Source organism: Sebastes fasciatus, chromosome 3 (assembly GCF_043250625.1).
Source record: "Sebastes fasciatus isolate fSebFas1 chromosome 3, fSebFas1.pri, whole genome shotgun sequence".
NCBI classification, from domain to species: domain Eukaryota; kingdom Metazoa; phylum Chordata; class Actinopteri; order Perciformes; family Sebastidae; genus Sebastes; species Sebastes fasciatus.
This window is the reverse complement of record NC_133797.1, coordinates 13,951,713-13,975,001: the sequence shown is the minus strand read 5'-3', so window position 1 is coordinate 13,975,001 and position 23,289 is coordinate 13,951,713. Positions and strand designations below refer to the sequence as shown.

At 40.4% G+C, this 23,289-nt stretch overlaps 1 protein-coding gene across 1 annotated transcript; it reads right to left on the bottom strand.

The window, feature by feature from the left end:
• Positions 1-900: 900 nt before the first annotated feature.
• LOC141765161 (complement C3-like) lies at positions 901-22,423 on the bottom strand. Its single transcript, XM_074631151.1, has 43 exons — positions 22,307-22,423; positions 20,664-20,859; positions 20,344-20,506; positions 20,009-20,103; positions 19,541-19,629; positions 18,440-18,522; positions 18,245-18,332; positions 17,946-18,048; positions 16,643-16,763; positions 16,370-16,485; positions 15,427-15,573; positions 14,640-14,739; positions 14,422-14,516; positions 14,124-14,315; positions 13,823-13,978; positions 13,502-13,631; positions 12,843-12,911; positions 12,411-12,608; positions 12,200-12,320; positions 10,782-10,870; positions 10,503-10,642; positions 9,957-10,169; positions 9,653-9,716; positions 9,458-9,547; positions 9,063-9,269; positions 8,631-8,706; positions 8,331-8,490; positions 8,118-8,213; positions 6,707-6,857; positions 6,502-6,587; positions 5,807-5,884; positions 5,555-5,710; positions 5,365-5,427; positions 5,125-5,206; positions 4,937-4,985; positions 3,682-3,772; positions 3,472-3,561; positions 3,284-3,386; positions 3,026-3,115; positions 2,529-2,621; positions 2,316-2,399; positions 1,419-1,563; positions 901-1,173 (listed from the first exon to the last, which is right to left on the bottom strand). The coding sequence occupies exons 1-43, from the start codon at positions 22,375-22,377 to the stop codon at positions 1,032-1,034; spliced, it is 4,971 nt and encodes a 1,656-aa protein (XP_074487252.1). The 5' UTR covers positions 22,378-22,423; the 3' UTR covers positions 901-1,031.
• Positions 22,424-23,289: the final 866 nt, after the last annotated feature.

Here is a 23,289-nt window from a genome sequence, read left to right as displayed (position 1 = left end):
ACATTTGGTATGAAAAACTCTTGACATTTTGAGATTTCTGCATGAATAGGATTTTTCTACGATCGGATGGCGAGCACTTCTGTTCTGGAAACGGCTCAGAAACTCCCTTATTGTCAATATAGCTAGGAAAGACATCCATCCTCTGAATTCTCTAGGTCTCTAGTTTGTGGCTGTAAAGTTTCTTGAGACTGTGATTACCCTAGAGGTCACCACAGGTCATTTTATACAGTGAGGTCAAGTTTTAAAAAAAATGGTCTCACTATATGAAATGGCTACTATGAGGACTAACATCATCAAACATGAATACAGTTGGGCTCATTTGATCCACAAGAGTCTCAGCCTTACAGTCATACCCAATTTATGTAATTCAAAGACTGTTTGGGGACCCCAGTATGCAGAAATATTCAAATACCATTTTGGAATAGGCAAAAATAACACATTTATACTGCATGCAAAAAACTGCATGTTTTTGCACCAAACTGCATGTGATTATCATAAAGTGGGCATGTCTGTAAAGGGGAGACTCGTGGGTACCCATAGAACCTATTTTCATTTACATATCTTGAGGTCAGAGATCAAGGGACTCCTTTGAAAATGGCCATGCCAATTTTGGAGAGCTACTGAGCCTCCTCCCCCAACATGCTAGCATCACATGGTTGGTACCAATGGATTCCTTAGGTTTTTTAGTTTCATATGATATCTGTACCTTCTAGCTCTAAAACTGAACCTGCTACAGCCTCTGAAAGACAGTAAAGTCGGTCAGGATTGCCCGCGATCCCACGGGTCTCAGGGGGTTAAACTTCTACCTCTAGTTGAACTTCTAAGTTTACTATACAGCAACCAACATGATAGTATTTAAACATTAACCAAATGTTAATGAATAAAGCACAGAGAATGAGATTGAGACAATTACATTTTAATCAATATAGTGCAACATTGTAAGCCCTCATATCCCAAAGCAGTGAACGTTTTACATAATAAGAACAATGCAAAATAAAAACAATTTGACACTTTCTTTTTCCTTCGTTTCACTACTGCCGACATCCAAAGAGTTGGTACTGCTGGACCATCTCCTCCATGCCCAAACAGGTAGGTTGGTGTTCCTCAGTTTGACACTCTGCCTCTATGGGCCAGTACTCGATCCAGGTTCTCTCACCGAGTACATACTGGTATCTGAGGAGAGCAAAGTGAAAAACACATTGGTTCTTCATGTGACCAGTCATCTGTAACCCGCTGCAACATAACAAAACACAAGCCTCCTCCCTCTTTCTGTACATTTAATGACTCTATCAACAGTAACGCAAAACTAGAGTACAAGAAAGAGTAACTTGATTTAGTAACAGAAAGCAGTGAAACAGTAAAAATCCTTAAAAGGCACCCACCACACACATTGACTTTCACACAAAGAACAAACTTACGATTGATGTTGGTCATCTCTCTGGATATCTTTGGATGAGCCCATGATAAGGTAGGTTTTGCCTGTCCCCAGATCTAAAGATTCCCTGCAGTGCAGATAACTGAGGAATGTGCGCAGTTTATTCAGAGGACCCACATCAAAAATTCCTGTAATTAAAATATAGAACAGAGGAAAGGTAAGGATTAAATGCATAGCTAAAGGTGCAGTACAACATATTAGTGCTGTATTCTCACATACTCCCAGTGCCACAGTGGAATCATGCCAATAGTTGGACATTTTGGGAAATGCGCTTGTTCACTTTCTTGCCGAGGGTTAGATTGACGCCCGTTATTGATACCACTCTCATGAATGTATAGTAAATATGCAGCCAACAACCAGCTAACTGAGCTTAGCATGAAGACTGGAAACAGTTAGCCTGGCTTTATCCAAAGGTAACAAAATACACCTACCAGCACCTCCAATTTTGTTTGTACAATCTGTACAAAAAAATTAAGTGTAAAAATGACAATTCACCTTTTAAGGGGGTGTACTGGACTATTGTACTTGGCTAGGACCAGTAACTTCCTGGAGTGTCTGCTGGCAAGCTAATTTGGCTGGCTGCTAGTGGTAGCTTTATACTTGGCCTACAAACATGTGAGTGGTACCAGTCTTCTCACTCATCTAACTCTCTGCAAGAAAGCAAATAAGCACATTTCCCCAAATGTTGAACTTTTCCTTTAAATGACCATCAATCAGTCATCAATCAATCATTTTTCTGTCTGACTGGAAACAGCATTGAGATTCAATGTGCCCATGAAATGTCAGAAAGAGGCAAATTGTTATATTACCTTCACCTTTAAGGCACCTTAGAAACATCAGGGAGTAGTGCATTTTTGGCAGTTCAAAGATAAACACCCACCTTCTTTGATGACTTCCAGGACCCGCACTGTGTAAATGTCAGTGGACAAGCCGTCTGTAAACTCTTCCAGTCTCACTTTGTACGCTGAGGACAGACAAGTTGCAGATTGTTAGCTCCCTTGCTCACCGATTCTCTCAATCTCTTACTCACACAAACACATACATTTTTGGGATTAAAGTGCTACATAAATGCAGTGCATTTACACTCTCTTACCAAAGTCTATGTTGCTGATCTGTGTACTCTCACAGACCTTAGCTGTGCGCTGATCATTGTTGACTTTGTCCTTCTTCTGCATACTGCAGTTCTCTGGAAATACACAATCGGCACAAAGTGAATACACAACTAATGACTTGATTAAAGGTGTGTGTGGATGAGTTGATGGGTGAGTGCGGCTGTATCTTAGTCACAATTTTAATATGTTCGCGAGTTATTCTTTAGCGACTGCTGCTCTGATCCTACAGGATCCTGCAGGTGCTTGTTGCCGCTGACAGAACATTCTAATGATTACGTTATAATCTGGTGAGTTACTGTAAACCAAATTCCACAACCATCTCCTTCACCAGATCTGAAAGGAAACACTTTACTGGTGGTATACCACACCATCACAAGGAGTACAACTCAGCGAGAGAGAAAACGGTTGTATGTTGTAAGTGTTGTGTTTTTGTGTTTACAGTAGAGAAATTAGGTCAGTTTGACATCATCCTGTTTACCTTCAGCACATGTGCATTCATCCCCTCTACAGAGCCGCAGTAGCTGTCCAGCTCTCCTCTCTGGATGGTAGAACTTCACACAATGTGTTTCTGCAATGGGGGAGAGAAAGATTTGTGGTATGTGTGATCAGAAAATGCACATTAAATACGTTGAAAATGTAATAATGCCTGCTTATCCATGGTGTTATCTACTCGGACATCCACTGTCAGCAAAGTACATGGAGGCATCATATGTTCCTAAGTGTGTCTGAGACTCACGGTCATAGTATTCATAGACAGACACAACAGCTGGTTGTAAGACGCCCACTTCCATCTTCTGATGGAGCCTAAAAGTGATCTCCTCTGGTCGTGTGTGAGAAACCTGTGGACAAAAGTGAGATGAAAATAAATACACAAAGAACAAGGCAGAGAGAAAAGTATAGAGGTAGGAAACAGTGATGTCTTACCTTGTCCAGGTAGATGATGAGCGAGCCTCTTTCTGACAGGACTGTGTTCATCTCATATTTTGCAATAGTGCGAGCACGTCCTTTGGACAACTACACACAAACACAACAGTCGGACAACTTTCGAAACCATAACAAACATTTTGTTTCTCTGAACCATAAACACTGACTTGTGAACTGTATGTGGGTATAAGTGGATCTGTAGGTTCTTACTAAGTCCAGGTCCTTTGTGTTAACCGTGAAGCCAGTTAGCAAGCCAATATCCAAAATTGACATTGATGCATCGTGCTCCCTGTCCTTATACCTGTACACAGAACGGACAGAAGAATAATTAAATAACAGCATAAAGAAGATTGAGAGAAAGAATGATGTTTCAAATACAATTTAACCCTCGCGGGTGATCCCAACCGACTTTCCTGTCTTTCAGAGACTCTAGCAGGTTGAGTTTTAGAGCTAGAGTGAAGGTAAAGATATCATATGTGGATCTCTTTTGGATCCAATGATCCAACTGTATTCATGTGTGATGATGTTAGTCCCCATAGTAGCCATTTCATTGTAATGAGACCATTTTTTGAAACTTGACCTCACTGTATAAAAGTACCTGTGGTGACCTCTAGGATAATCACAGCCTCATGAAACATTACAACCACAAACTAGAGACCTAGAGCATTCAGAGGATGGATGGCTTTGCTAGCTAGATTGACAATAAGTGGGCTTCTGAGCAGTTTCCAGAACAGAACTGCTCGCCATCCAATCACCGAAAAATGCAATTCTTGCAGAAATCTCAGGATGTCAAAAGTTTTTGAAACCAAATGGCTTTTTCTATGGTGTTCCTCAAGGTCTTGGTGTCTTAATATGGTATTTTGGAGGGATTATTGATCATTTTTATCAATTCTCGAGTGGTAAAAAAATTGTTAAATTTAGCACCAAATCTGTGTAACAAATGGTATCAACCCAAAAATTGCTGCAACAACTTATGAGACATAATAGAGCGTGGGGATGCCAATCATAATGTTCTAAATCATTATACAGTTTCACAATTTATTTAAAATAATCAATAAATTAATTAAATCATGTTTATTTCTCGGGTTTATGACTAGAACAACTTGACACAGTGAACTGCATCTCAAATTAATCTTCAGGTTCCCAGCTTTCAGATGATGTACACCACTTCTGTGTGACATCTACTGTTGACCTGCTATCTCCCCCTAAAGACCCTCTGTAGCCCCTAAAATAGACAAAAATGGTTCTAATGTGGGTCTCAGAGGGTTAAATGATTGGGAATGAGCAGCTCAAATGAGCTCAAATTCGAGGAAATCACACACAGAAGACAGGACAATTTAAAATGATGAGGAAACAGAGAGTTTAAGAAGTGAAGTGTTGTAGGGGCCATATCTGGTTAGAGCATGTTGTGTATAAAGCCATGTTACTGTAACACTTGTCAGGATGACTTCTTGATTGTACTTACAAAACCTCTATTCTCAGCTTGTATATCTTCTCATCCTCCTCAATTTTTTCTGCAGGAGCAAAACATTGTATTGAGTAACTGAGTATTTAGTTGATTCTTTTCTCATAAGGTACTTGGCAGAAACAAACGGATAAAATGACAACAAATGAAGACAAATAAACAGGAAGAGGAGGAGGGCACCAAATTACCTGGGATGAGCTGCACTGACATGTTAAACTTCTGACAGTCACTCTCCTTTTCTTTAGGCATAGCGTAATACAGCGACACCATCTGTCACAAAGACAAAAGTGCATCTTAATATGTGATAAACTAATAGACATCTGTCTAGTATACAAATGTATTTGGTTGTATCTGAGATTCAAAAAGCACACATCAGTAATCAACAGATGATAAATATATAGAAGAATATAAAAACATATTGTACTTACTGTCACCGTTGCTTCTCCTGAACCCGTGGCGTTTACTTTCACGTTCTGGTTTATATCATTGAACTGTGGGAATTTAAATACGCAAATAAACACACACACACAGTCAGGGATCAGCAGTAGAAACATACAGAAAACAACAGGACTGATGATGTTAATGAACCACTGGGAGTCTGTTTGTGTGTGCGCTCACTTCAGATGTTCTGGTGGCGTAGTGGTTGGTGATGTTGAAGTTGTACTTGTCAGGCCTTGACCTGCCCGGCAACAAGATGTCCACATTCAGATCATACTCTGGTTCTCTAGCGCTGGACCAGTACTCTGCTATAGCCTGGTACACTATTATGGTAGCCTAGAGAGAAAACAAGTGAGGGGGAGAAAACAAGACTTAGACATACAGTAAACAGGTTATAAGTAAACATAAGATGGAGAGAAGGGTCTGTGTTACCTGAGTTGATCCATAGCCTCCGCCCACCTTCGGCTGTTGGTTGAACCATCTCACAATAGGTCTGGCGTCTTCATAGGCCTTTATTAACAGAAGGAAAGTAAATGGTTGAAATTGTCCGTGGTTAACTGTGCATTTGCATTTATAAAACAGCTTTAGTGAAAATAGAGAGAACTCCTGATTCTGGTACAGTTAAATTTTAGATTGTAACCTGTAAGTTTCCAAAACCTACCATGTAGTTTCTAAATCATTTTTTCCCTATTATGGCACCATCAAACAGCAGCTACTTGAAACTTGCCTGATAAAAGCAATCAATCACAAATAATCAGATTTTGTCAAATGTGTGTTATTATTGTGTGATTATGCCTTGCAGGATGTTCAAGTCAGTTCCTTGTTTGTATAACTATGTCATAACTAAGTCATTGCAAGTGAGGCAGAAAAGAATGCCTTCAAATACCTATCGAGATAATCATGAAGTGCTCTGTGAAGTGGTAGCAGTAGTGTAAAGGGTCAATAATGTTTGCCAAATATGGTTATTTAAAAAGTGTAAAAGCTACTGTAAGCAACATTTCATTGCTTCATTGACTTTGCTTCCAAACCCTCTACCCTGTTAGTGAGGCAGCATGGATGAGGACTCAGTTGTATGTTTTCTGTAGCAGGACATCCTGGTGAAACGCACACATGTGGCAGATGCTCACCTTGGCCTTGACCAGAGCGAGGAGAGCGTAAGCTGTGGCCTCCAGTGTGTAAACATGCCCCTTAGGTGTCGGCCAGTGGGACAACGCTGAGGAAGACACGCAAGTATATTTTTTTATTACTACTGTATGCTCTACCTGGAACAAGCTCAGTTTACTAACAATTCCCCAAGACATCATCTTGGAATATTTAATGTTACAGAAATACCTGGGGAGGCAAACTTGTAGAGGATCTCGCGGTTCAGTTTGTTTTCATTGGCCAGGGCATATGACGTCATGGCAACAGCATATGGGTTGGTGAGGCTGGGCAGACGCCTTTCCAGATAGGTTACTGCTTTGTCGATACTGCCTGGCAGACTCTGGACAGAAGGAAAAGAAAGTTAGGAGAAATGGGAGAAGAGCAAGATAATAGTGATAAATCCATTTTTAATATCCCATTCTGTTCAGGAAACATTTGATCCTGGGACAATAGACCGGATCGTCCCCTCTCTTACCTTCTTCTGTTTCTTGTGAGCTAGACTGAGCCGCCATCAGTTACAGTTACTATTGGGGTGTGGATTTAATGCTTCCATACAAATACAAGACTAAGGGTTGGCATCAAATGTCATTTTGAATTTGAATGTATCAAATTCTTCGAAAGAATCATTTTAGCACAATTGACCATTCACTAAACCCTCTCCTTGAACAGCGATTTCCCAATTTTAGTTTAGCAACTGTGACTAGACACGACAGGTTTGTCCACCTGCTGAAGCAGCATGGGATTGTGTTAAGAGGGCTGTCAAAGTTAACGCAATAACGCGTTCACGCAAATTTGTTTTAACGCCACTCATTTGTTTAATGCAACTTCTGATTTGTAGGTTGTAGCGGGCTCAGTTTGAAAGCTAGAGTGAAAATACTGGCATCAAATGAAACTAGAAAACCTCAAGAATCCAACCATGTCGCACTAGCTTATCGCAAAGGAGGCTAAATAACATATAATAATAATTTTATTGAGGAAAAACTAGCATGGCTATTTTCAAAGTGGTCTTTTGACCTCTGACCTCAAGATATGTGAATCAAAATGGGTTCTCTGGGTACCCACGAGTCTCCCCTTTACAGACATGCCCACTTTATGATAATCACATGCAGTTTGGGGCAAGTCATAGTCAAGTCAGCACACTGACACACTGACAGCTGCTGTTGCCTGTTGGGCTGCAGTTTGCCATGTTGTGATTTTAGCATATATTTTATGCTAAATGCAGTACCTGTGAGGGTTTCTGGACAATATTTGTCATTGTTCTGGGTTGTTAAATGCTTTCCAATAATAAACATATACATACATTTGCATAAAGCAAGCACATTTGCCCAATCCCATGTTGATAAGAGTATTAAATACTTGACAAATCTCCCTTTAAGGTGCATTTTGAACAGATAAAAAAATGTTCGATGAATTTGTGATTAATCGCGATTAACTATGGACAATCATGCGATTAATTGCATTAAATATTTCAATTGATTGACAGCCTTAGTTAAGAATGATACTTTGCAATTTCGCCCATCACTAGTGAGTCAGTAAATGAAGAAAAAAAATGCAGTGAAGGGGAAAAAAAGAAAACATTGTATGCAGATGAGTTACTCACATTAACAGTTGCAGTACATAGTGTACGTGACTCCTGCATGGCAATGAGGCAGAAGGCCGTCATGGAGGCATCTGAATCTCCGCCGCGCACATCACCCTACACATGCACACACAGAGATTATAGATTATAGTCAATGATATGTAATTGTTTTCATCTTGCTATTTTTGTAGCACTAAGATGAAGTATTGATGTTAATGAAATCAGTGCACGCACAATCATCTCTCCGTGGATCACCGTTCCAACTTCTCTAAACAAGCCGTCAGGTTGCTGCGTGTTGAGAATCAGAAACTCAACAGCTTCACAGATGTCTTTGCTTTGCACTGCCACCAGACTGTTGGCCATGGCAAACACCTTGGCAACATAGGCTGTCAGCCTTAGACAGGAGAGGAGAGGAGCAGTTTAGTTTCATTTATTTGCCTATGAAATACACAATACTGTCATCACAGTCAAGTTAAGTTAAAGGAGGATGTGGAAACCATTATGTATGTGTTCAAAGATGTTTGAATGGCTCACCAGGTGCTGCTTTGGTAATCGGGAAACACAGTATAAGACCCATCACTTTTTCGGTAGGCAAGCTCGCTCTGGTAGCCTGGACACAAACAAGAACACAAAACCAGTTTGAGGAGTCCTCTAACATTTTTTTCCTGTGATTATAAAATTTTTCAAATGATTCTGGCGGCATACGTTTTTGTTTTTATAAGACAATCCTGGTGAAAACTTCTAAAGTCTATGAGTCTATGTGTTGCATTCAGACCATTAATTGTCAGTGTCCCTAGCCTGGATCTGTGGAGAAGGGGTAGCATCGCATGCATTGCTGTCTACCAAGCTGTTCTTTTTTTTTTAATATATACCACTTCTGCCACGTCAGGAACTTTAAAATCTCACACAGAGGGTCATCAATGACATTTCCGGTATGTGTGCTAATAAACACATCTGTGAGCCTACCGTACTTGATGTGTTGGAGGGCTTCGTTACGTTTCTGAAAGCCCACAGCTTCCCACTGGTTGGTTTTGTCCAAATATGTGGCTGCAATGACAGGCAGGGTCATGTAGATCATGTTCTGCTCTCCGCAGCCTGAGGGCTGGAGGATCAGAGTACCCATAGAGTTCCCACTAACGGCGTTCTCCACCAGTGAAGCAACTTGTTCTCTCCCTGCATGCACAAACAGAAACAGAAAAAAACTAAACATTATTAACTAAATAAACATGCAAAGGTCCCCCAAAACCAGTGAGGTGGTCATTCATTTCCCAATAAGACCAATAACAATTTACACCAATGCAGAGTTCATTGTAACTGGCACTATATCGCATAACATGCCCAAATATATCATCACATCTCACCTGTCACAGAGATCTGTGTGCTCGTAGGTGTGTTTGGAACCAAATCTTTCTTAGGAATTCCACTGTTGAGAGTTTCTTCTTGTTTACCATCTAAAGGGATAAACAGTGGGCAAGTTGGGGGATCAATTATCAAGTGCTGAAAATATAATATTAGCAAATTACTATATGATGTAGTGGTTTAATGCGTAAACTCACCTACACCTTTTTTAGTGGGGTCTAGAGTTATAATCTGAGGAGATTTAACCAGTACACCTTCAGGCTGGAAAAGCAACAGTTAGGACAAAGGTTAGATATCAACAACTATTTTTGAGTAATCGTTATCTGCTGGCGTGTAACGAAATACAATACGGCTTGCTTGTTAACTGTCTCTCTTATTTACAGTTTATGTTGAAAAGCTGATACAGTATACATTTGCATCAAAGTTACATCCCAAAAGATGTCTGTTTCCCTATACTGACTTTAACACAGGAGATCGCTGTTCGTTTCCCGTTTCTCTTACCACCACCCGCAGCATTTTCATGATTCCGTCATGGAGCAATGAATCTTTAACAGCTGCTTTGACCTCAATCTTGTATTGTCCGTCTTTCATGGGAATAATGATGAAGGGTACAGATCGTGTAGTTTGGGGCCCAATTTTGACCTCCTGACGATACTTCCCACGCTTAGAAGCTGCGCTGCACACGTGCTCCTGCTCAATCAGATCCACACGCACCTTGAGAACAGGACAAAGATGGAAAAAAGATATTGAAATATGTGTAGTTGATCAAAGATGCTTCCCTAATTTGAAGAAATGTCATGCTTTACATTGTTTCCTATAGGATCAATTTGATCTTGAAGGTACACTGTAAATATTGCAGTAAGGTTTCCCCCAGTTCTGGGGCCGACCACCATGGAAAATGATTCATTCCCTTTTTTTGCCACACGTTGTAAGTCAGTCCAATATTTACTGTTGCTTTTGCTCTTTTGTTTGCAAACTCTTTGAGAAAAATATCATGGCCTCATTGTCTCTGGCATAAAACACCAGAGCAGGGCAACCCAGACTTACGGTGAAATCATCGGGGCTGTAGTTGTGGAGGATTGCCTTAACTTCTAGCTGCTCTCCACGGACAGCAGAGTACGGCAGCCTGAGATCAACGAAGAATTCCTTTCGGACAATCACTTCCAACGGAGCGCCAACACAGATTCCTTTAAGATGAGAGGGATTGAAAAAGAAGTGATGAAACAGAGAAAGGGAGAGAGAGAGAAAGGTGTAAAGGGATGATAGAGGTTTAAGGTTAGAGGCACAACTAAAACACATGACAGATTTTAGTCACTGAATCCTCACCGTGAGTTTTTGACAGACTAATGCCAGTGAACTGCCAGGTTGTGATCGAGTCTTGCAAAGGAACATTTTTCGTCAATGATGTGGTGTCACTGAAACAAAATAAAGTGTCAACACTTTGAGAGGTACCTTTAAATCCTAGTGGTGTCGGTGTGAAGTTATCAGTGTATTTTGTCTGTGTATAAACTGGGAAAAAAGTTCAGAAACATGTGTTTGGTGGATTATTTCTCTGTTGTTACAATGCTAATTGGCATTGTATTTTACATTGTTGGAAAGCCTGTTTATTTATCTTCACAATGAAGTCCAACTTGTTAGGATCTTGCATTTGTGGGATGAGCAGCACAGCTGCCAAAATGCTCTGCCAATGGTAAACAGTGTCTTCTCCTGTTGGTGTTGACTCTTGTTTTGAGTTGTTTGGTGGATTGGATGATTGAACTCTCTATTAGTAACAAGGAACAAACAAGACATATTGGCTATTTTACACTTTATTAATTTAATACACCATCAGGAGCCTCAGTAGCGGTGGAAGATCCATACGCAGCCACAACAGCCTGGCACCTCCTCCTCATGCTGGTCACCAACCTGGTCACACGTTGCTGTGGGATGGCGTTGCAGGTCAGCCAGCGTGGTTGTGTTGGTCACTCTAACACGTACAGCACGCCCATGCTGATCCCACAAGTGTGGAATTGGGTCGAGGTCTGGACTCTTGGCAGGCCGTTCCATTCTCTCTACTCCCACATTGTGGAGGTAGTCTGTGATAACCCTGGCTCTGTGGGGGCGAGCGTTGTCATCTTGGAGGATGAAGATAGGTCCCAGATTGCGGAGATATGGGATCGCCACTGGCTGCAGAATCTCATCCCGATATCTCACTGCTTTGAGATGGCCTTCAATGATGACAAGCCTTGTTTTGCCAGTGAGGGAGATGCTGCCCCACACCATGACACTGCCCCCACCAAAAGCTCTTACTCGATCGTTGCAACAATCAGCATAGCGTTCTCCGCGTCGTCTCCATACTTTGACCCTGCCATCCAACTTTGGCAGACAGAGCCTGGACTCATCACTGAACATAACATTCCCCCACATGTTCAGGTTCCATTGTCTGTGTTGTCGACACCAGCGCAAACGGGCCTGACGGTGAAGGGCAGTCATTGCAGGCTTCCTGGTAGCCTTATGAGAATACACTGTTTACCATTGGCAGAGCATTTTGGCAATTTTTTCTTGGGCGCTACCCACATAATCAGCTGTGCTGCTCATCCCACAAATGCATGATCCTTACAAGTTGGACATCATTGTGAAGGTAAATAAACAGGCTTTCCAACGATGTAAAATACAATGCCAATTAGCATTGTAACAACGGAGAAATAATCCACCAAACAAAAGTTTCTGAACTTTTTTTTCCCACTTTATTTCAGTTTACTCACCAGTTAGGTGTTTGTCGAGGGCAAGCAGGCAGATTGACATCTAACCACAGCCAACTTTCAGGGAACTTGGTGCGAGAAACGATTTCATTGCTGTCCATGTAACTGTTGTCATCCTGCTCACCTAAAGTGTCATTAAAAAGGTTATCATTTTCATTGTTTCGTAAGTATGACCATGAATAGTAACCACCCATCCCTTGTCCCCGTCTCTTACTGCGAGCCAGTAGGAGGCTATCCTCCTTCTTCTCAGATCGCTGGGTTTCCATCTCCTTGCAGCAGTGCAGGAAGGCAGCGACACAGGTTGCGCCATCAAGGATGTACTCGGCGCGCCTCTCACAGCTGTATGAGAGGAGGGTTTGCCTCATGCCTTCTGAACAACAGTCACGCTGCAGTTGGTCGTTATATTGACTCACTGGAAAGAAAGAGGGTTGTAGAGGAGAGACAGAGGTGAGACGATATGGAGTACAAGAATAAGATAACAATTAGGATTTGAATAAGGAAAAACTAAAAAACTAAAAAACTAAATGGGAAAGGGAGGAAAAGACTAATACATTACATGGCAAAGATGAGTATTGTCAAAGTCCAAAGTCCTGAACTGAGTGACTGAATATGTGGTTATTGGGTAGTTTAGAGCTGTGGTTCTTACGTAAGCTGGTTGTGACATCCATTACAGTAGGGGCTCGTTTCCTCCTGCTTGGGGCCGGACATTTCAATTCTGGAAATGCAACACAGACAAGATCTTTGACAGGTTGGACCCAGACTTGAGTTTTGCGTGGTTTAATTGATGCGATACTCTTAAAATCAGACTGAGATCGTTATCTGGTTGGACACATTGACAGGGTGTGGGTGTGAGAAAATATGATCTACAATTGCACACCTCATTTGTTGAAATGTTAAAAGATTGTATAAATGCTTTATTAGAATAAAAAAAAAATCTTTTAAAACCCCTACAAAACAGGAGGGATCATGATCAGCTCATGTGGCAGTGACCAGTGTTAATGTAAATATGGAAGTGCCTCAAAGTGTCGGTTCAACCAAATTATCTCACTTACCCCAAGTGGTATAGTGTTGGTTTTATGTGCCCAAAGTGTAAGACATCTGTTTGAGATTCTGGCTCTCTGTTTGTGGTGCTCGCAGCACTGAAGAATTAAAAAAACTACACAGCAACGAGTGATTTCAGAAACAGTGTCTGTGTGACTGTAGGCGATGAATAAAGGTCCATGTGCCTACTTCTCCTAATAAGAGATATTTCATTGAGCCTAAAGAGAGGCATGTTCAGAGAAGGGGAGGGTAAAGTAGCATCACCTAGTCTGTAGGGAGTACCAGAAGCCGTGTTGGACTCAAACAACAGCCCGGCATCGTAGAACACACCCATACCGTCCTTCCCTCCACCTGGTGTGCAGCCTGTGTCGTGCTTCTCGACAATGTCCCACACCTGAGCAGGTAGGAATGAGACACATTTACTCATGCAATGTATTTGCTGCAGGACAAACTTACACCGGATATTATTTGAAGCCAAAAGCTAACAAAATTGACAGTTAACGTGTGAATTTTTTTCATATATAGCTTTTTGAATTTAAGCCCTTTCGAATATTCTTAACGATAATTATGAAATAAAGAAATTACCTTTTTCTGGGTGAGGCGGTGCTTGTTGTTTAGGACGTAGACACCTTTGTCAACTGCCACCAATCCCACTGTGGCCTCTGGATCTCCTGTGACCTTCAGACCAAACATCCTGCGAGGCTCATAGGATGGAGCGGGTCTCGATGATTCCAGCCTCAGCTAAATGTGAATCAGTGAATGAGACGTGCAGTTTTGAATTTGTTTCATACATAAAAATATATCAGAGAAGTATACAAATAACTTTATCAGGTTGTGCATGGGTGTCTTGTTTGCCTTTTCGTTACATCAGTGTTGTGGGACTCACCGAGCCCATGCAGGAGTCCTTGACATCCACCCAAACAGAGTCTGATACCAATTCATTGTCATTCGTATGGTAGTAGGCTATGATGCGGAACGATGGCAGCATTTCTTTGGTAATGAGAAGTCTCAGGGAAATCAGTACTTGACCTCTTGTCCTGTAACGGCCACTTTTCACCAGCTGACCTCTGCTCAGGATCTAGGGACACAGATTTATACATCAGCACTTATCACAGATGAGTCGTGGGACGCAACAAAAAAATTTACATATGTGCACACAAGCACAGGTGTAAAACACCTCTCACCAGGTATGTGATGTCAGTGTCGTGATTTTCCTGCCTAGTGAGGATGAGGTTGATTTTCAGTTTGTGTCCTAGGTCCAGCTCAGCTGCATCCACACCTGCAAATGCGACATGTTGTGATGAGTGCTGAACACAGAAAAGATTTAGCACATGGTGCATACTTTGCCACTGCCACCACCTTTGTTTTTAATCATCTTGTGTAATTTCAAGATGTAACTTACCTATGTGGATGTAGTTGTTGCTTTTAGTGGTATATGGGAGAGCAAACATGGTGGCTGATGCTTGCTTGTCAGGTGAAATACGAGGATCATTGGTCTTTGCCTGCAATTAAAGACACACACAGGTAAGCATACACACACAGTTTAATAAATAATACTTGAAAAGTCCTATGTCTATCTTATCTTAACTTATTAAGGCTTTGCCTTCCATAGTTCTGCCTAGCAATATAAAATTGCTAAATAGAATGACCAAAAGACACAACACTGACAGGATGAAGTTCACCATTCACATACTGTACAGTAAATGTGTGAGCAGCAGAACCAAAACAAGGAGCTGGGTGATAGCTCTGCTTGATTTCACTTCTTCAAGTGAATATCAAAAATGTTGATTAATGTAGGGTGGTGCAGTGGTTAGCACTGTCGCCTCACAGCAAGCAGGTTTAAATCAGGCTTCTGTGTGGAGTTTAGCGTGGGGTTTCTCCGGGTTCTCCGGTTATCCTCCCACAGTCCAAAGACAAGCAGGTTAGTTTAATTGTTGACTCTAAATTGGCCGTAGGTGTGAATGTGAGCGTGAATGGTTGTCTGTCTCTCTGTGTCAGCCCTGTGATAGTCTGGCGACCTGTCCAGGGTGTACCCCGCCTTCGCCCAATGTCAGCTGGGATCGGCTCCAGCCCACCCCCCGGGACCCCGAATAGGATAATCGGTTACAGATAATGGATGGATGATTAATGGAGGTTTAAGTGGCCATTTGGGCTATAATGCAAAAAGGGAAAAGATTTCAGAGACTTACGGTGATTGTCAGTGTTGGTTCCCCTGCCACTGTATTGATGGTAAGCCTTGCCATGCCATTGGCTGCGGTGAAGCCCTGCATCTGTCCTGGATCGATCACCACTGTAACACCTTGTGCCGGAGTGCCGTCAGGATTCACAACTTCCACCTGCCATCAGAGACACAAACAGCTGAACAATCAGAAAACGTCCAACTGTCTTATTAAAACACACCTTATTAAGGTCAAACTCATGTTATTAGATTTGGTTTTAGTGCTGTGCACTAAGTTTAAGACTCAGGTAGTTTATGGCGACCCAAACTGTTGATGGATGAATTTCTCTTTTTCTCTGGAATCTCACAAGTCTGCCTTTATATCGTAATAAACATTACGAGACTTTTATATTTAGGACATACTGCCATTTGTGTTTTCAAAGAGTAACTATATTTCAGTTATGAAATGTTTTCAGTGAAGGATTTAGAAATATAGCCATTTGATTAGATTGATTTATTTCGAACATGTAACAAATAATAAGAATAACCAATAAAATAACAGTAAACATATACAGTAAATTCTAAATAAATTTAATAAATCAATAGAGGTAAAAAAATAAGTAAACACTTATATATGGTCCTACTCCTTTCTATAACTTAAACAATGAACTTAATGTTTATCACATACACACAAATAATCATCTTAATATAAAAAAACAATAACAACAACATCAACACTGAGCGTCCCAGTCCCGAGAGAGATAAGGCCCCTTCCTCATCCCTGTACCTCTCGAAAACATTTTATACATCTTGAATGGATTTATAATTTTACTTTACTTAATTTCTTCATCTATAACATTTCATATATTCACCCCACAAATTGTAGTACGAACGATTTGTTTGTTTTTTAAAGTACCAAGCCATAAGCCATACATATGCTGTCAGTTTATGTAAATGTAAACAAGTGTACCTACCGCAACATCGAAGGACATTCCTGGTTTGAAATATTTGGGCGTTTTCTTGAAGTTGATGGTGTAAGGTGATGTGACAATCTGGATACTTCTCAACTCTGCCTCCACCATTTCACTACCTGTGAGTTGATGCAGAAACAAAAACACATTCACACACAAATTTAAAAGAGTTTATTTTTTAATTTGTTCACAATCCAGAAAAACTTATCCTGATATCTTTATTTTCTTTTTTCAAATATACTGAATAGGCCCAAACACACAGTCTGTCTTTCTTACCGCTCTCCGTCAGCACACTAACAGCTACAAATATGGAACTCCCCACCAGGTCGTTGATGTTTGGGAAGGTCCGTGTGATGTGCTCTTTCTTCAGTGTGACCTCTCCACTACCTCTCTGGACCTAATGTGACATAATATAATAATGCATCTTGAAATACAGTATAGTGGTACAGTGATACAGTTAGTGGTACAGGTACTTTACTACTGTCCTCTGAGAACCACAATAGACCCATTTTTGTCTTTTTTAGTGGGCTACAGGGGGTCTTTAGGGGGAGATAGCAGGTCAACAGTAGATGTCACATAGAAATGGTGTACATCATCTGAAAGCTGGGAACCTGAAGATTAATCTGTGATGCAGCTCAGCACTGTGTGTTAAGTTGTTCTAGTCATAAATCAGATATCAACATGAATTAATTAATTGAAATAAATTGTGAAAGTGTAAAAGGGCGTAGAACATTATGATGGCCATTCCCATTAACTTTGTCCATACCATTTGTTACACAGATTTGGTGCTAAATTTAACCATTTTTTACCACTCGAGAATTGATGAAAATGATAAATAATCCCTCTAAAATAGCACATTAAGACACAGAGACCTTGAGGAACACCATAGAAAAAGCCATGCTGTGATTTGGTAACAAAAACTTTTGACATTTTGAGATTTCTTCAAGAATTGCACTTTTATGGTTGTGAAGTTTCATGGGGCTGTGATTATCCTAGAGGTCACCACAGGTCATTTTATACAGTGAGGTCAAGTTTAAAAAAATGGTCCCACTACAATGAGATGGCTACTATGGGGACTAACATCATCACACGTGAATACAGTTGGGCTCATTGGATCCACAAATGTCTCAGCTTTACAGTGATACCCAATTTATGTAATTCCAGGACTGTTTAGGGACCCGAGTATAGAGAAATAGTCAAGCGCATCATTTTAGAATAGGCAAAAATAAGTCTTTGGTTTTTGCCCCAAACTGCATGTGATTATCATAAAGTGGGCATGTCTGTAAAGGGGAGACTCGTGGGTACCCATAGAACCCATTTACATTCACATATCTTGAGGTCAGAGGTCAAGGGACCCCTTTGAAAAACGCTATGCCAATTTTTAGCCTAACTTTGGAGCATTACTGAGCCTCCTACCCCAACATGCTAGCGTGACATGATTGGTACCAATGGATTCCTTAGGTTTTCTAGTTTCATATATCTGTACCTTCTAGCTCTAAAACTGAACCTGCCATAGCCTCTGAAAGATAAGTTTTACAAAACATATAAAAACACATCAAAAGTGTAAGAATGTGTTCACCTGTACTCTCTGAAGAGAACCTGGAAAGCTCCTCTTTTGACCATCTTGCATAACCCCAAACACCACGTAGGCCGTCCCATCCACCTCTTCACCAAACAGATACCTAAATCCACAAGAGGGAGACATGTTTAAGCCACAATGAAGCAAAACAGAACAATTAAAAACAAACAAACAGCAAATGGCTAACAAATTAAAATAGCAAGAGTCTCAACACAACTTCTGAACAACACTCTTTATTTTCTCCTCCAATCAATCTACCTATAAAACCTGGTCTTTAAAGCCACAGAACCTTCACTTACGTAGCTTTGATGTTGACGGTGAGGGCGTCACTGTCCACGTAGAAGAAGGGGCTCACCGGCGTCAGTTTCACCTCAAAACTGGGCAGCACTGGAAAATTGAAAAAAGTTTATTCTTTGTCCAATCCAGTAAAAAATAAGTGAATGTTGTATGTTTATATAAGATTTAAATAAAAGTAAAGATAATGAAGGACTCACCATATTCTTTGACCTCGAACTCTGCAGAAAAGCTCTGCTGTGGGTTGCTGTGGAACTTCGTCACCACCTTCCACAGTCCGGGACTAAACACACACACAAACACATATTTCAATAATCAAACAAAAAAATATATACTGTATATATTAATTTAGAGACTGAAGGTAACAGGAATTAGACTTTGGACTGCGTGAAGTTATTATGTCACACAAATTGAGATATAGGAATACACAAATGAGCTGCTGCAAAGAACTTAACATTTCTAGAGAACTACAGAAACTCTGAAGTTTAGAAGAAAAGGTTTAAAGGTTTCTGGTTGGCTTTGCATTAGATAGAACGGATGCAGTACCTTTGTTTTATGTCTTTTAGGCTGATTGGTTTTAGTTCATAGTTCATAGGGATTAAATGCATTTCTGTTTTGTCTGTCCATTTATAATTTAGATGAGAAGATTATTGCCACTCTCATGTCTGTATGCTAAATATGAAGGTAGAGCCAGCAGCCAGTTAGTTTAGCTTAGCATAAAGACTGGAAACAGGGGCAAACTACTAGTTTAATAGTTTTTACTGCAAGTATACTTCTAAGTTTTCTTTAAATTAACTTATAGTACTTAGACAAATTTACTTTCTGTATACTTTTCAGTATTTCCAAGTATACTTGGACTCTTCTGTATACTTGACAAGTATATTTCTATACTGCTGTCTGTATAAGCTAAGGATTCTTAAGTATAATTTTGTGAGGTATATCTCTGATAAGTACATTAAAAGTAAACTGAAAGCATACTCTCTTTTTAAAGTTTAAAATAAGTATAGTAATAGCACACTTGAACAAACTTCTTTTTTGTAAGGGTCTCCACACTTCATACACTGTAGGTTATTATTTCTTTTAAGTTGTTGTCCAAACACTAAATTACAAACATGGAAATTAATTGTAGAAAATACAACATAAACATGGTAAAATAGCCTATGCATAATCTTAAAAGATTTAAGATATTAATATTTTGAATTGAATTCACGTTACTCATGTTGAAATGTAATTTCACTAAACAACAAAATGTAAAGAGATACAATGTGGACAATTTTATTTAAGTAAGATAAAATACTAACCTGACAATTTCAGCGAGTTGAAAATCTCCAGTGTGCATCCCTGATTTCAAAGAGACTGGATCAATTGGTAAAATGATGCCTTCAGGGGTCTAAAAATAAACAATATTGAACAATCATTAACAGAGAGCAGTGCCAGTTTACAAATTATTTTATTAAATCCATGCTACATTTTATGTATGTCCTTTATCTACAATCTAAGAAGGACGAGACTGTCTTCAATGTGCAACTCAACCACTAGAGGGAGGCATGCATTTGTTTTAACAGTAAGTGGTAGGACAGGTGTTACTAGACACAAAACAGACACAAGGTTCAGTGGATGTGTTTTGGTAATTTTGGTCATTTGCAGCAAACTTATCTACTGTTAAGCATTTGTGATATCACCTCATCAAGAGGCTTCCTGCTCCCAGTCACAGCTGATTGTATAATATTACATTAAATTCTGTGCTTATCAAAAATAAAATACAATACCACAATCTCGATGGCAATAGAAGGTTCAGGTTGGGTTTCGTCATCCCTCTCTACTGGCTCCATACGGGGCGTCAGTGCAAACATCCTGTAATGAACTGACACAGAGAAGGGAAGAGGTTAATTTTGCTGCTGAAGGTTGAAGGAAGGTGTATCTATTTTGAGTCATGTGACTGTTAAACAACTTTTTTGACTTTAGGCCATTTCCACTTGTGTGTAGGGAAGGGTTCATTTACTGTAATTTACAGTACAATCATTCAATTTGGGAAAAAAAGCCATGTAAAGACATTGACACAGAAGTAGGTGTGTTTTTCAGCACTGTGTAGAAATAAACTCACCTTTGCTGTTGGGGGTGTAGAGGGTCTTGTCAGTCTGGATGAAGATGTACCCGGACTGGAAGGACACTAAGACCACTTTCTCCAGCAGTCGGTCAGGGAACTGAGCTTGCAGGTACACATACTGCTTCATGTTGGGATCCTTGCTGAAGTCTCCAGCAGGGATCTGAAACCAGTATGAAGAGACACGAGCAGCGCATGAGGAGCAGGGTGGGGTAACCTACATCATGTGCGTTTCTGGATTCATTTCTAGATTCTTTGTGGCCATGTTAGAAAATGAAGCCAAGTAACAGTAACATATACAGTGACAGTATTTCATTTACCGTTATTTGTCCGAGTGCCTGGAAGTTGTTTGCACTGGTAAGTGTCACAGGTGTGAATGCCAGCCTTTTGTTTTTGGTTGGATGGTTCCTCACGCTGATTTCGACCGGGATGTCTCCACCGGAGCAGTCTTGACACTCCACAAAGATGTTTTCTGCTGTTCCTACCCGCAACAAGTTGGGGGCAGACATCACCTGCCTGCAGAGCAGCGATGAGAGAGGAAGATTAATGTGTAGTCACTGTGCAGAAAGAACCACATGCTGTTTAGGTACTGACAAACATGTTTTTTTTATGCATTTAAGGCACTATAAGACACACATGTCGGAAAAAGTACACTCAGTAGAGTGCAGATCTCCGCCCTGTGTGTCTCCCTCTCCCCTCCCAAACAAAGAAGTTGGATCTAACTATTGTCCCTCCCGGTTCCTTTACGGTCAAAATGGCGGGGAAGAAACAAAAACAGGGATTTATTCATTGTGTATCGTGCCTAACTTTAGTGGATCATAACATATTGGGTATGGTATTAATCTGCAGATACTCCGGTTCAAAATGAGACCAAACATTTCTGTGGATGTCAGTTTTTCAGCTACGACAAAGGTCAAAATGTGGCCGGCAACAGACTAAGATAAGGCTTGTTTTTAGCCTAGCCGTTTGCCGGAAATGCCTTCAATCATGGTATAAAATAGTCAATGAAATAGCTTTTTCAAATTGTGAATCACCGCAACTATGAGAGGTCCTTGAGCACAAAGTCATAAATGAGCACAAAAAAAATAATAGGCTGATGGGTCCAGTAGTATACAAGATTAGCCGTGGACAGACAGACAGGTCCACGCACACACGACCAAACGCATGATCTCCCCACAGGCTTACGTCTGGCGGAGATAATAATGGAGGGTTATCACTGTTTAAACACGTGATTTACAGGTTTATGTGAATTTGTCCAAGGGTTTTAAGAGTGGATCCCAAACCTTTTTTTTGTGTATGACTCTTTAAAATAAATGTGCTTGTTACCTCTCGTCAGGTATCGGCCTTACCGACGGCATGAATGTGACTTTTTTTTGGTGAGATTTTTGTGTGCTCGAAGAGGGGACCTTCTCAGTATTTCAAAAGCAGAAGTCGGAAAAATAAACCTAATTTTGTGCATCAGAAATGTTATTTTTTGTCTTCTGACCCCTCAGGTTTATCTTGCCCCGCCCTATGTGCTCTCAGGACCATGACCTCCGGCATGGACACACAGTGAGTAATCTATTGATTACCTTGATGAAGATCCAGCACTGGATATACAAAACATTTCATCATGGCTCTAGACTCTTGCTCTGTCTGGCGTAATGCATCGTTGTGCAAACTCTGAACAAAATTTAGGCCAATTTACTGGCATCATTTGAAACACCACATTACCTTGTGACACAAAGTGCAAACTGGACTACAGCCCCTCATTATGTAAGACACACAATATTTGTATCCATACACTTTTTAAATGTAATATAAATGCAGAGGACCTCAAGTATTGTTGTTGCTCCTATTACAGTTTAACCAATAACAATGTGAATATTATGAAGATGAACAAACAAACTGTATATTTTAGCTCTGTTTTCTTTTGTCAATTAATTCAAGCACAGGGGGAAAAGGTATAGGCTGGTCTACTTACAATGGAGCTCCATCAGCAAGAGAAGTCAGGGAGACAAAAGCCACAGAGGCCAGCAGCCACAGCAGAGTCATCCTCAACTGATCCTGATCCGCTGTCAATGTAGCCTGTCGCTGTGCAGCACCCTCTTTTTATCCATTCTCACCCCTCCTCCTGCACCCCACAAACAAACACATGATTTCCCAGCAGCAGTTGAGAAACCGTTGAATTCCGATAAGCTCTGATCTGAGGAAAAAGATAAACAGAAAATCAATGAGGGGTTTATATGACAGGGTCAAAAATGCCGTGTTCATGCTGCATGTTTTTTCTGGTTGTTTTTATTCTATTTTGCATGTTTTATGGTTGTTTTTATTCTAAATTATTTTGCATGTTTTATCCCTGCATGTTGTGTTGTAGGTGCACCGACCTTTTAAAGGGACTATTTGTAACTTTCAGAATTGCTTGTTAACAGCGACACCTCTGGCTGTTAAGTCAATGAAAGTCAGCGTCGAGCTCGCGCTTGCTCAGGATGAGCCCATGATAAGGTAGGTTTTGCCTGTCCGCAGATCTAAAGATTCCCTGCAGTGCGGATAACTGAGGAATCTGCGCAGTTTATTCAGAGGACCCACATCAAAATTTCTTGTAATTAAAATATAAAACAGAGGAAAGGTAAGGATTAAATGCATAGCTAAAGGTGCAGTACAAAATATTAGTGCTGTATTCTCACATAATCCCAGTGCCACAGTGGAATCATGCCAATAGTTTTTTGGGGAAATACGCTTGTTCACTTTCTTGCCGAGGGTTAGATTTACGCCCATTATTGATACCACTCTCATGAATGTATAGTAAATATGCAGCCAACAACCAGCTAACTTAGCTTAGCATGAAGACTGGAAACAGTTAGCCTGGCTTTGTCCAAAGGTAACAAAATACACCTACCAGCACCTCCAATTTTGTTTGTATAATCTGTACAAAAAAATTAAGCTTAAAAATGACAATTCACCTTT

Coding starts and splice junctions, on each gene's coding strand:
- LOC141765161 (XM_074631151.1), bottom strand. CDS start 22,377: ATGACTCTGCTGTGGCTGCTGGCCTCTGTGGCTTTTGTCTCCCTGACT. Junction 13,979..14,123: donor AGGACTCCTGCATGGGCTCG/GTGAGTCCCACA, acceptor ATTCACATTTAG/CTGAGGCTGGAATCATCGAG. Junction 10,643..10,781: donor TAGTCTGTCAAAAACTCACG/GTGAGGATTCAG, acceptor CTCATCTTAAAG/GAATCTGTGTTGGCGCTCCG.